At 40.1% G+C, this 13,120-nt stretch overlaps 1 protein-coding gene across 1 annotated transcript in view; it reads right to left on the bottom strand.

Moving 5' to 3' along the window:
• The window catches only part of EPHA6 (EPH receptor A6), a 710,763-nt gene that overhangs the window by 126,699 nt on the left and 570,944 nt on the right, over nt 1-13,120 (bottom strand). Inside the window, exon 12 of the mRNA XM_084843399.1 lies at nt 1,683-1,808. Within this exon, the coding sequence (XP_084699525.1) occupies nt 1,683-1,808 (126 nt within the window). The remainder of the gene's footprint in view (nt 1-1,682; nt 1,809-13,120) is intronic.

Raw genomic sequence — 13,120 nt, 5'->3', positions numbered from 1 at the left:
AGAGGAAGGGTAAGTCCCATTGTGCAAGTGGAGGTCTGCTTGCATGATGTTGGATGTAGCCCTTGTGTTACTCATGATGAACAAGCCCACTGATTTCAATGGGTCTTCTCTAGGTATGACTAAGTCTGGATACAACTTAATATATGCTCCAGTCTCACACTTGAACCTCTTTTCTTAATTGCTTCCATGCTATTGCAGGAAAATAAAGGGGAATTCCTTAACCAGAATAACATTCTAGAGATTCCTGTATAATGTAATTCCAGCCTCTGGCTAAACATGGCTTCAGTTATTCATTCTAATGGTCTTGGAAAATGGAAAGCAGGAAAGGGTTATTTCCTGCCAGCATGGCACCATTAGCAGACATCTGAGCAGACTGATGTTGTCTCAGTAAACAGTGACAATCTTTTCAGGGGTAAGAAAGGCAGGAAGTGCTTTAAGTCAGATGAACAGGTTGTCAACACTATCAGAGCAGACAGTGCTGGTTATTCTTTGCCAGGAAGCATGCTCTAGTTCAGGAGCACCCCATGCAGCCAAGGGTGTCAGGTGAGGCAGTCTCCTTTCCCTTACAGCACTTATTTGCACATGCAGGCTCAGATTTAGTTAAACAACACACGTGTGTGGCCCTGTGGCTGTGTGCATGGATTGCTCTTGATGATTCAGTATGAAGGTGTCTAATTTAAAATAGTTCATTAGCTTACAGTTTAGCTTATGCTTACAAATGAAGCAACTAAAAGAAACATTTCATCTGGATGTTCCAGGAAATGCACATTTATTAATAAAACACACAATGCTGTATTCTAAATTTTTATTATGTAAACATGACCAATGGGAAAGAATGAATGATGTTTCAGTTAGAATGCATATCAGAGTATTTTAAAGTGAGGATAAACAGATTTGATTTTAAAAGAATCTTTAAAAGGCTAAAAATTTTTGTATTGGAATGCTGCATATTGTTCTTGAATTTCAGAATGAATAATTGCTCCCTTATGGTAGTCACTGAATATTTTTCCAGCAAGTATTCGTTAATTCAATCTATTCTTAATTGTCAATTTATACTGTATAAGAATAATCCATTTATATTACAGAAGAATAATGAGCTCTCAGGTGCATTTGGAAATCTGGCTTCCTTTTAATACCATTCTATTAGAAAGTAAAGCTATACTTTTTCTCATGTAAATTAATATGTACTATTTGAAGGGCTCTGCCCATTTTTCTTAACTTGGGCACAGACCTCTTCGCTGTATGAAATGTAGTAGATTCCAAACAAATTTTTACATGACTATTTTTCACATTCTAGTGAAAATCCTAGGTACTCTGTATAACCTATGACTGCACAATGCTATATTATATTCAGGCATGTATCTAGTTTTCTGGCCACTATCCCTTTTTACTGTATCAGAATCACTGATTTTAAAAATACCAAAAAATGTTCTCTTTCATTCTGTTAAAGTGATTTGGGTTTTGCTGCATTTCTGATAAATGAAGGCTTTTGTTCACGTTAATATAAAGTTCTCAATTTCTATTTGTCTGATCTGAAACAAGAGTGACATGGCAAGTATTGGTGCAGCAGTGTATATAAATATACTGTATTTATATAGAAATGCACTGTATTCCTTATTTTGGCCCCAAGAACCAAAACTTCCTAACAACTGGTGCTATGAATTTTCACATGGAATACCTACCAGAGCAAATCCTGGGGGGTAAAGATCCGCCCCCTGACAGAGGATGTGGGGCTGGAATGTTATTTAAAAATCCTTCCCTCAGGAATCTTGGGCAAAGAGACTGCACCCCAATGGTCGGGAAGGATCCTTATAAAAGATAAAAATTGTCATTAATGAAACAGGCAGTTATTTTAGTTGCTGAGTAGAAGCTGTTGGTTTCAAAGAGAGAGCCCACAAAGATATTGTTAAATGTTAATTTGTAACCAACTGTGGTCAGGCAAAAAAAAATTAGTAAGCTTTTGTAGCCAAAAAGTCATCTCATGCAGGCCAAACATAGAAATGTTATCCATGGATTAGGTTTTATGATGACACAATGGCAAACATTTCAGGTGAGAAAAATGTGAGATTTGGAAATTTTTAATCAGCTCAACATATTAGGCCTGTTCAGATGTTAATGGCATGAAACTTGCCAGCAGTCTCCCTTAACAGTATTATTTTGGCAATGACCTATTTTGAAAAATGTATAATAACATCCAACTGATAACTTTGGGGAATAACCCTTGGGGTATAAAATAAACTAAATTCTAAGTTTTTTATTACATAAATATTGGCATGATCCTTCTTAAGGAAGTGGTAAATGTGGTTAGATGGCAGGGCTCTGTATTTATAACAGAAGAATAAACACTATTAAAATTAATGTCCTCCTTTGCTTAATATGTATCTTGTATTGTCTGAACAAGGTAATACCTCCCCATTACTTTGAGAAAATTGATTATATTTTTGGGATTTTTGTAAAGGTCCTAAGATCTATGAGAAATTACAACTATCTGTGGAAGTATATTTTCCTGTTTAAAACAATATTCTTCCAGGGCCTTTGGTGACCAAACTGAAATATCAAATTTCAACCCATTGATTGATTAGTGATGCTAGTTTTTACATTGTAAACCTGTGGGTGTCAGATTTAATCTTTCCAAAGTGCGTAGAACACAATAATGATGACAACAATATTATTAATACACAAAATGAAAAACTATCAGAACATGCTTCTCTAAGATCCACACCCCACCTCTGTTGCAGCACAAGGAATATGTTGAATCTAGCAAAATGCAGGAATTCTATGCCTGAACACATTAAAAATAGCAGTTAGCACCAACTGTCTCTATGTGCAGCTGGAGGCCCTTAATGTGCATAATATAACACAGACTATTAATAGGGAAAATAGAATAGGAGGCATGGAAATAAAGTTTAGCAACATAATCAGTCTGTGTTTAAAGAAGTGTTGAGCTCCTTCTTGATAACCTCCAGCAACTTATACACCCCCCCCCAATCAGTTCAGTGTATACTGGACTCAGAGCCATTGCTAGTCACTTTAAAGGTTCATGGCACAGGCCCACAGGACACAAATCTCCATAAATTTGCATATGCTAATTCATATCTATATACACAAACTTAGCAATAATTACTAGAATATATATACAAATTAATTTTGCTTCCAAATCAGCTCAAATAAAATAAATTCTTCAATTAATTTGCAGTCCACTTATACATCATCCTAAATAATTAGTTAATCTTCAATTACAATTAATTTGCAATGGCTGTGAAAAATGCACAAAAAAGAATAGCTGCAAGGTTTAATTGCCATACAATTTAATCGTCAAACACTGTTCAAGGGAGATTGCAGCATATGCAGCCCTTCCATCCCCAGCTTTGCTTCCCTGAAAATCACCACCACTGTATAGCAACTAAGGTTTAGAAAATAACTTCCATTGGCCTGAACTGAAAGTTTTGTCCTAAGCTTAATGCCATACAAGTGGGGTTTGCAGCATGTAAGAAGGGGATGGTAAAACCTTTCCTCTTTAGCTGTGGTTTCCCCCCAGTCCCAAACACCCCTCTCTCCACATGGCAATGAAAAACCCTTCCATCGGCACCAATGGACACTCAGGATGCTGGGAAATCCTGATTCAGGACCAGGACCCTATCGGCCTGGCCTAGCAACACCCCTGGTTGGACTACAATGCTCTGGGAAGGAAGAGATTCTCCAGCTTGACAACTGGAGGATGTATGGTGTTGAATATTAGGTGAGTCCGTGAAATTTCACAAATTAGAGTATTGGTGAAGAGAGAGCCTTACCCAGCCCTCTTCACTTCACACCTTTATCCTCCTTCTTCCCCTGGTTCTTTGCTCAATCCACCCTTTCCCCACAGACATTTGGCACTTTTTGCAATATTCCATTTTCCTAGCAAAGGAGGTGGAAACTATGGTAAAAACAGGAAGGCATGGGGTGAGTAAGAGGAAGGTTTGGGAGAGCCCCCCCCCGCCAAAGCATTAATCTGTGTGTGTGTGTGTGTGTGTGTGTGTGTGTAAATGCATATTGCCCCTCCCACATCACCAGAAGCAACATAGTTCATTGCCATCATACATGTTCCTTCAAATTCTATGGGTGGCTGTCTCCTTTACGCTACCATTGTGATGCCCTCTTGGCTACCATTGTTAGGAGATTAAAGTAGGGTAACGATTTGGCTAAAATTGGAAGGAGCTAGGGGTTTGTGAATTTCATTCCCCCCACCCACTTCCCTCCATATTTTAAGCACTCTCTAGCATAAAATAAAATTGTAAGCCTAGTGTGAAATAATATGTATGGTTTTTCATTTACCCATGCAGTGACTGTGCTGTCGCTCAGTGTTAGAGCACATGCGTTCCATGCGAAAGGTCCCAGGTCATCCCTGCCATCTCCATGTAGGGCTGGAAAAGACCCCCTACTGTAATCCTAGAGAACTGCTGCCAGTCAGTGAAGACAATACTGAGTTAGATGAGACTAGTGGGTTGGATCCAATGCTGTCATTCTGCTGATGGAACTGCTTATATCAGTGGAACTGGCAGGGGGCAGTTTGCTCTTCTCCCAGCAGCCCCATATAAGCTATCTAAATTTGCTCCTGAGCTGGGAAACCCTCTGCAGAAGATTTTCAAGCTATAGGAGGGAAGGAGAGGGGGAGAAAGTCCTGCTGCACTAACTTTGCCAGTTCACAGACACGAGGGTTGTTAACAAGCCATGGTGGCTTGTTAACTGCCCCTCATGTGCCGTCTGATTTCCCTAATTACACTGGCCAGGCATGGATTGTTGTGACATCTGCACCTGGCGAGTGTGGGTGGCTGGGGTGGTTAACAAACCACCTAGAACCCACAGTCTGTTGTATTTAGATGTCACGACAACCCATGGCCAGCGAGGGTAATTATGAAAAGCATAGTCATAGTCAGTCAGTCATAGACTTCCACTAGCATGATATTGTATTTAACTCAGTATAAGGCATTTTCCTGTGTTTCAGGGAACCATCTGCTACAAATATCTTTTGGTTATAAGGTGTGGGTTTTTTCATTGTTAAACAGCTAATTTTACAGGCATGGGAATGTAAGAATCCTCACATAGGCATTTGTGCTTGGGGACTTGGCACAACAAGCTGCTAAAAGAAATATAGGTTACAATAAATGGGAGAGGAATGAAACATATGAAGAAATTTGGTGCCAGTTTTGCTCAAACTTCATTGCTATACTAGTGGCAAGTTTGTGTCAAGACCAGGGATGTACGAAAGTCACTTACTTTCGCGGATTATGTTGATGGGGGGGGAGGCGCTCCGTCCCTCCCCCCGGAATCCTGGACGGGGGGGGAGGCGCTCCGTTCCTCCCCCCCCCCGGAATCATGGCCGGCCGGCCGTGCTCTGCAGGGATTCTGTGGAGCCGCTGGCCGGCTCTGCCAGCAGCCGGACATCCAGCTGCTGGCTAGCAGGGACGCACATGGCGGCGGCCGTAGCCGCTGCCGTTTGCGTCCATGCAGTCAGCTGTGATAGGCTACGTAAATGTTTACGTAGCCTATCATGGCTGACTTAAAAAAGACACCCAAAAACGTGTGTACGCAAATGGTTCCTTATTTTGGCATTTGCGTTCCTTATTTTGGCACATCTTAGTCTACGTCAAGATTTACGTAGACTAAGATGGCGAAAATAAGGGGAACGCAAATAGCGTAGCGGACGCTATTTTGCATACTTTTTTATTATTTGCGTACGCGTGTTGTTGTTTTTTTTTTTTAAGTCAGCTGTGATAGGCTACGTAAACATTTACGTAGCCTATCACGTTTTTTTTTTAAACTTAGCCGTGATAGTCTACGTAAATCTTTACGTAGCCTATCATGTCTTTTTTTGTTTTTTGTTTAACTGGAAATGGTGATGGCGGCAGCCAGTCGGAAGACCAGCCGCCACAGCCGCCAAACCGCCGCCGGAGCCGCTGCCAGGAAGATCCGCCCCAGGTAAGTTTCGTCCTGGGGGGGGCGGGGGGGCAGACCGTTCCGCCACCGATTTCGGGGGGCCGAATGCGCTGGCATTCGGCCTTCCCGAGATCCGTGGCGGAATTCTCTGACATCCCTAGTCAAGACTATTAGTTTGGAATTCTAAACATATATTCAATCATCAAAAAACCTGCTGGTTTAAAAGACCAGAAGATAAGGCTAACTCATATTGGTCCAAACTCCACAAAGCCAGGAAATTGGAAGCTAAGGCTGATGCCTTATCTGACGTGCCCCGTGATCAGTCATGATGTTGTGTAATGTCACAAATTGCCTTATGAAGCATCCTCCTTGCTAGAGGAAACCTACTGTGAGGTGATTCACACCTTTATTCTGTGAGTTGACCAATGTCTTTACTGGGTGAGTTTATAGTGAGAGATGGGTGTCTCCTTTAACATACCTGGGCTGAGAGCAGTATTACTGCTAATAATGGTGTGTTGTACATGTAGCTGTATTTCCTAGCAACAGTATGACTGATGATGTTGACAGTAATGGTGAGAAATGTCAAAGCAGGTTGGGGTGTGGGGTAGGGGAAATTGTTTCAAAGATCATTAGGAGGCACCAAGAAAAAGTGGAACTTGGTAGTGTGTAGGTGGGGAACATAATGATTTTGAGCAGAAATTGATTGCTACATTTATTAAATTGAAGTATGTTGTTAGAGCAGTGCCTTCTCCCTACTAAAAGGTACTTACAGACACTTAAATAGAATATGAAGTTAGACAACTGAACTCACAAACCTGAACCCCTACATCTTTTCAGGGGTGAAGTGATATTGGGAAGATGCTGTCTGAAGCAAAGTAGTGTGCTGGAAGAGGGTGTTTAAGCCTTCCACTAATCACTTGTTTTAATCTACAACACCATACCACCACATTGTTTTATCTTCACCAAGCATTTCAAGATTCAAAGCAACTATGGGTAGGTCCTACAGTATGCATGCTAGTGGAAATATCAATATGGTAGAGAATGAATATTTTCCTTTTCAAGCTCTAAACCTATTCTGTCACAACCAAATATCTTGTATTAGAAAGAAACCCCAAAAATCTTACAGCATGCCTGCTGCTGGAAATCTCAGTGTGGTGTTGAATGATTTTTTTTGTCTCATTCCTGTTGGTGCAATACAAAAAACGAATAAAAACTTGAATTACAATGTAATACAGGCTTACCTTGTAGTGACACACAAAAGTAATATAAAGATGGTGAGAGGTACAAGAAGAGAGCTCCCTCTCACTGTTCAACCCATCCTGCAAGTTACTGGTGTAAGCAACCTCAGTGATGCATGGGTCACCTCACAGTAGGATTCCTCTAGCAATACAGTAAGGCTGAGATGCTTCATAAGGCAATACAGGACCAGGACAATGTGGAGCATCTTTGCTGGTCCCAGGCACTCCATCCTCCCAATCTGGATTGGGGACTGAAAGACCCAGGAAAAGTGTGGGTGCATGGAGGGTAAGATGTAAGCAACCACAATTTGTGACATTGCAGAACATCATGACTGATCACGGGGCATGTCAGATAAGGCACAAAACTGAGGCGCACAACATGCAAAAGGGGGGGGATCATATAACCACATAAAAATACTCCTTTACACCTACATTCTCCTGTTTCAGCAATAACCTTCATTTCACAGAGAATCAGGTGACTTTAAGATGATGAATGGGAGCAGAGAATCCACATAGCCACAATAACAATGATAATAATTAAAATAAGATGTGATACTCTCAGAGCCACACAGAAAAGCAGCCTTTGGAACATAGAAATAGGTTCTGAAAGCCTCCCAACGTCCATGCTTACGTTCTAAAAGCATCAAAAAATCCATTGCAAAGCATCTACCAGAGCAGGCCTACTCAGAAGCAGCACCGTACAAACTTCCAGATTATGCATATCTTACTTGTAAGAAGTAAGGACTGGACTGCTCAGGAGAAAGTATAGACATCCCTTTGTATGCAATGATGGTAAGGATGATTATATCCCTTGGAAGCCAGCAGGAACCTTTTGCACCCCCCTTTATGTATGTATGTATGTATGTATTGCATTTATATCCCATCTTTTTTCCTCCAAGTAACCCAAAGCAGCATACATAATCCTCCTTCTCCTCCTCTCCATTTTATCCTCACAACAACCCTGTGGGGTAGGTTGGGCTGAGAGTCTGTGAATGGCCCAAAGTCACCCAGTGAGCTTCCATGGCAGAGTGGGGACTAGAACCTGGGTTTCCCAAGTCCCAGTCCAGCACTCAAACCACTATACCACACTGGCTCTTTTCACACACATACACAAAACAGCCCAAACTATAACATGAATGATGATAATTAAAATAACACATTATATTCTCTAAATCACACAAAAAAGCAGCCTTTGGAATATAGGAACAGGTTCACAACCCTGCCTCACCAATCCATGGTGTAGAATTGTTTGCCAACCCTGATTAAAAAATAATAGTACTCTGAGCATGTGTAGTTTTATACTTTAAGCTCAATTAAATTATATCACAACTATGACTGCAGAAATAAAATGGAGCTTGCTTCTGCTGTCCTGATGCTGAACACATTTACTTCAGAATCAGCACCATTTTCTTATAGAAAAAGATAATCCATTTCAAAAATAAAATGGTTATTTTTTTAAAAAAATGTCAATTTGTACACTTTTGTGCTGTTTATCTTGTAAATTCTACCCTCATAAGTTCTACCCTTAAAGGCGGTCTAAAAATTCCATTCCAGGAGGTTGTTCTGAGGGAGATGAGAGGGAGAAGCAGCACCATTCCTACTGAAAGGCTGGCTGAGGAATGCTGGGAGTTGTATAACTTATTTCTGCCTGAACGTGCCTAGGATTACATCCTATTTTTTCCCCTAATCCTTCCCAATTCTTTTTTTCTTATGTGTCATGTTTGTTCGTTTTTTTAGATTGTAAGCCTGCAGGAAGGAATTGTCTTCACTTACTGTTTATTTGGGTTCAACGTGTATGTGATTTGTTGGGTTGTAAACTTGACTCGTCCAAAGCCTTTATGGAATGTTTGATTTGATGATCCTCCTTTTGCACTGTGTTCTTGTATGCACCATGCAATGTGTAATGTAGAAACAGCTACACCACATGGCTTCTCCATCTTGGCTCTATGTTTCCTCCTCCCTTCCAATCCCCTTCTTTTTGTGTCACATCTTTTAGAATGTAAGCCTGTGTGGACAGGGGATGCCTTATTTCCTATCTTGTACATCACTGTGAGAGAGTTCTGAGCTAAAAGGCAGAATAAAATGCAATAAATAAATAAATAAATAAATAGGCCTGCATACAATTTCAATCTCTCTCACTCAAATGTGGTTTTGAAAAAGTGACGGGCAGTATGGAAGCTTCTGTTATAAAAATTAATGAAAATTTCTGAGTGCATGATATATACTTCTGATTCTGTTGTACAAAGAATCCTGTGTAATCCACCACCACCACCACCACTCCTCACTCACTTCCTTTTCTCTAAAAGTTTGGACTGTACCGCTATATAGCTGAAAGCTTGAAACACTGCATTTAACTAGTTTGGATTGGTGGAAGTGCAAGTATGGCTAAGTATAACTGAAACTGCTGCTGGGCCTACTGACATTGTTTGGGGCCTACTAACATTCTTTCTTTTCAATAGGCCACAACAAGAGTTAAGCTGTAGCGTATTGTGCATCGTGTAGATATGTATTTTCTTTGTAATCATTGCATGTTTCACATTTTACTTCTGTATGTATGTTCTTCTGCATTTTTCTTTATAAACCATTCCTATCTTAACACTTCTCGTATGGCATGATTTCATTTGTTTAACAACTTAAAAGGGTATTCACTGTTTTCCTGCTTAGGTTTTAAGGTATATTTTCAAACATATTGAACTTTTACATAGTTTTTTAGATAGTAGGGATCTGTATTGGGACCAATGCTTTTCAACTTGTTCATAAATACGATAAATGCAGAAGAACATCACATACAGAAGTAAAATGTGAAACATGCAATGATTACAAAGAAAATACATGTGTACACTATGCAAAATACACTACAGTTTAACTCTTGCTGTGGCCTATTGAAAAAAAGGATGTTAGTAGGCCCAATGTTAGTAGGCCCCAAACAATGTCACTAGGCCCAGCAGCCGTTTCAATTAGCTGTACTTAAACTTCCACCAATCCAAACTAGTTAAATGCAGTGTGTCAAGCTTTCAGCTATATAGCAGTATGGTCCAAACTTTTAGAGAAAAGGAAGCGAGTGAGGAGTGGTGGTGGTGGTGAATTAAAAGGAATGTATAGCTACCTATCCCAAGCAGAGATCTGAAGACCAGGCTTTCTTGGACCCACAAGAAGGTTGAAAGACATCTCTCCTAGAATCCAGAATGTAGAACTCAGAAAAGTCCAGGTAGGGAAAATTAATCCAAGTAGAGAGTGAAGACAATATTTTGAATTGAAAAATGTTGTGAAGCCCATGCTTCACGAGTGAGCGAAATAAAATAGCAGGCAAAAACTACACCAAGCTACTCAGGCGTCAGGTGCCTGGCTCAGAGAAATGGGTTTGGGGAAAGATAACCCCAAATAGTCTCAAAACCAAAGGAGAAAAAAGGGGAAAAAGAGAAAAGAGGACTCTTCTCCCAGAAGGGAGTAAAGAACCAAAAAAGCTCTCAAAACAAATCAAAATCTGCTAATAAAGTTCAGAGTTAGGCAAAAGGTAAAAATCAAGCAAGCCCGGTTGGAACAAATGTGGTTCTTGCCTTTTTACAGGGTGCTGTTTTCTTTAAACCCCTGACAGTCCTCAACTTTCTGCCGTTTGATTGGCTCTTTTCTGTAGTTGCAAACTTGAAAATTTGGTTCTGAATTGTTTCTGAATGACATTGAGGGGGGGGGGGCAGAAACCTGCAGGACAGTTTCTTATTGTTTTAGGCAGCTGATCTTACTCTAGGCCTGATCAGGGTACATGGGAACACTCTGGACTCCTGGAGCTGCTAGCTGCAGGGAGTAACAAATGTAACCTTTTCTCATACTGCTCCATTGTTCCATGGCTTGACCACAGCTTTGTCCCCACGATTGCCTGCGTCTCAAACTCCAGGCAGCAAAACTTTCTGCCTTCAAGGAAAGCCAGGCCTGCTTAGGAAGCAAAGTTTCACTCCCATTCCATTCCATAGCTTCCTTCTAAGCCCTCTGTTCCTAGCACTTGAATTCAAAAAGGGAACTTAGAGCACAATCCTATGTATGTTTAGACAGAGAATGCAGGGAGCTGTAGGCCTTTTCTCTGTCTAAAGATTGTGCCCTTAGTAGTAACACAAACGATTAAGGGGACAGGGGGGAGCAGAGGAAGAAGGGGAATGGCTGGGAGTGCAGACCAGTAAACAGAAACGGGGGTCCAGTCACGCTGAGGGGACTGCTTGTCTGTGTACAGACACACAGAGGTCCCAGACACTCAATTAGTTGCTGCTGCACAGCAGTTATCTCCCCTGCCCCCCACATTTCGAGTGCTGCCTTATGAAATCTCATAGGGATTCATTCTACCAATAAAAATTATTCAAAAAGTAAGTAAATTGAATTTTTTTAAAAAGAAATTCAATTCCACCAACTACAGTAGAAACGGAATAGGAAAACATATATGGTTTTGATATTTGGCCTCCAGGCTTTTGGCAAATGATGGGCACAAGAAGTTGCTGACACATGTTTTCAGTGCCAAAACTACGTGACCGAGTATGTATGTATGTATGTATGTATTTATTTATTTCTGTTAACTGCCCTATCTCCATCAATCTTTAACCAATCCTCCTGAAATTTTCTGGTTATGTAAAATAGACATTTCTATCCAGCACGTGTGATTTTTAGGAAGATTGGTGAAACCCTTTCAATTTTATTAAAGTTAGAATACCCCCCCCCCGATTTTAATTTAACATGGTGGAATCCTTTTCTGACTGATCACCTTATCTATTGGTGGCACTACTGTGCCTCTAATAATACAAAAGAGTAAGTCCCATTAGACACAGTGGGACATATTTCTGAATAAACATGCACAGGATCATACGGTTAATTTTCATACCTAGGGTTCTGATGAGAAAGCAAACAGGGACTGAGAAAGGAGGGTGCGTACCATTGGATGTGTATGGATATAAAAATATCTATAATGTTAATGGATCAGTGTATGTAAAAACCATTAAACATTAAGAGATAACAAACTGGGTTGTTTCTCCTTTCATTAATGTTATCTGTCAAGAGATATTTTACATGGCTTTCACAGCTATGAAAACATCACAAGTGAACCCTCAGTCGGAACTATGATGGAATGAATTTTGAACACCAATGAAGAAATAAAAACAAACTTTTATGAAAAGAATACCATCCATTTCAAATTTTACTGTACTTTGAAGTGTGCTTCTGGCTGAAGTTTCTGTGGCTGCTTTCAGTGTTTAGAAATATCAGCAGGAACCCTATGTATCAGCCTTATGTTTTTTTCAAATAAATTGAGAAATTCACCTAAAATTACTGCACATAATTACTTTAGGAAGCACTAGTTCCAGAGGTATATTTTCAGCTGCCATATACTTGAGCTCCTATTGGGATGGGGGAAGGGGGAACCTCTACAAATATGAAGAAGTGCCTTGCTAGGAAGCTTAATAATGCGTTTTGCTAATTCTGCCTCACACTTCCATTATTTTCAGAAGGAACTGCGTGCTTGCTCCTCCGAGACAGACAACACCTGCCTCTCATTATAATCCGGAAATAAACAGGTTCCTTAATCTTCATGGGATGTAATTTTGTAGTGATTAACAGAAATGCAGAAAAATCCCAGGAAGAAAATTCAGATAAAACACGGTTCATTTATAACCTTCTAAGTTTACTTAGGCACAACAAAAACTAAGGTTGACTATGTAAACCTATAGAAAGATATAAATAAATGATGTATCACTGATCTTCCTTGCCCAAACGACATTCTTTTGCACAATGTATGCTTGAGTCATCTCTTTCAGTATGATACATAAATACTTTGAAGAAACAAACATCTGATTTTGCAAACACAAGGCCTTTATTATTATATATCTCAAAGAAACTCAAGCCCAAACTACACATTACACACAAATGAATTTAACAATAGCCTGTTCATATTTAGATTAGGAAAAGCATAAAGCAGGCAGAATCACGGGTGA

The sequence above is a fragment of the Heloderma suspectum genome, chromosome 3 (genome assembly GCF_057233095.1).
Source record: "Heloderma suspectum isolate Gila_16-S chromosome 3, 16-S_ref, whole genome shotgun sequence".
Classification (NCBI taxonomy): domain Eukaryota; kingdom Metazoa; phylum Chordata; class Lepidosauria; order Squamata; family Helodermatidae; genus Heloderma; species Heloderma suspectum.
The sequence above is the reverse complement of the archived record's forward strand: the minus strand, read 5'-3'. Positions and strand labels throughout refer to the sequence as shown.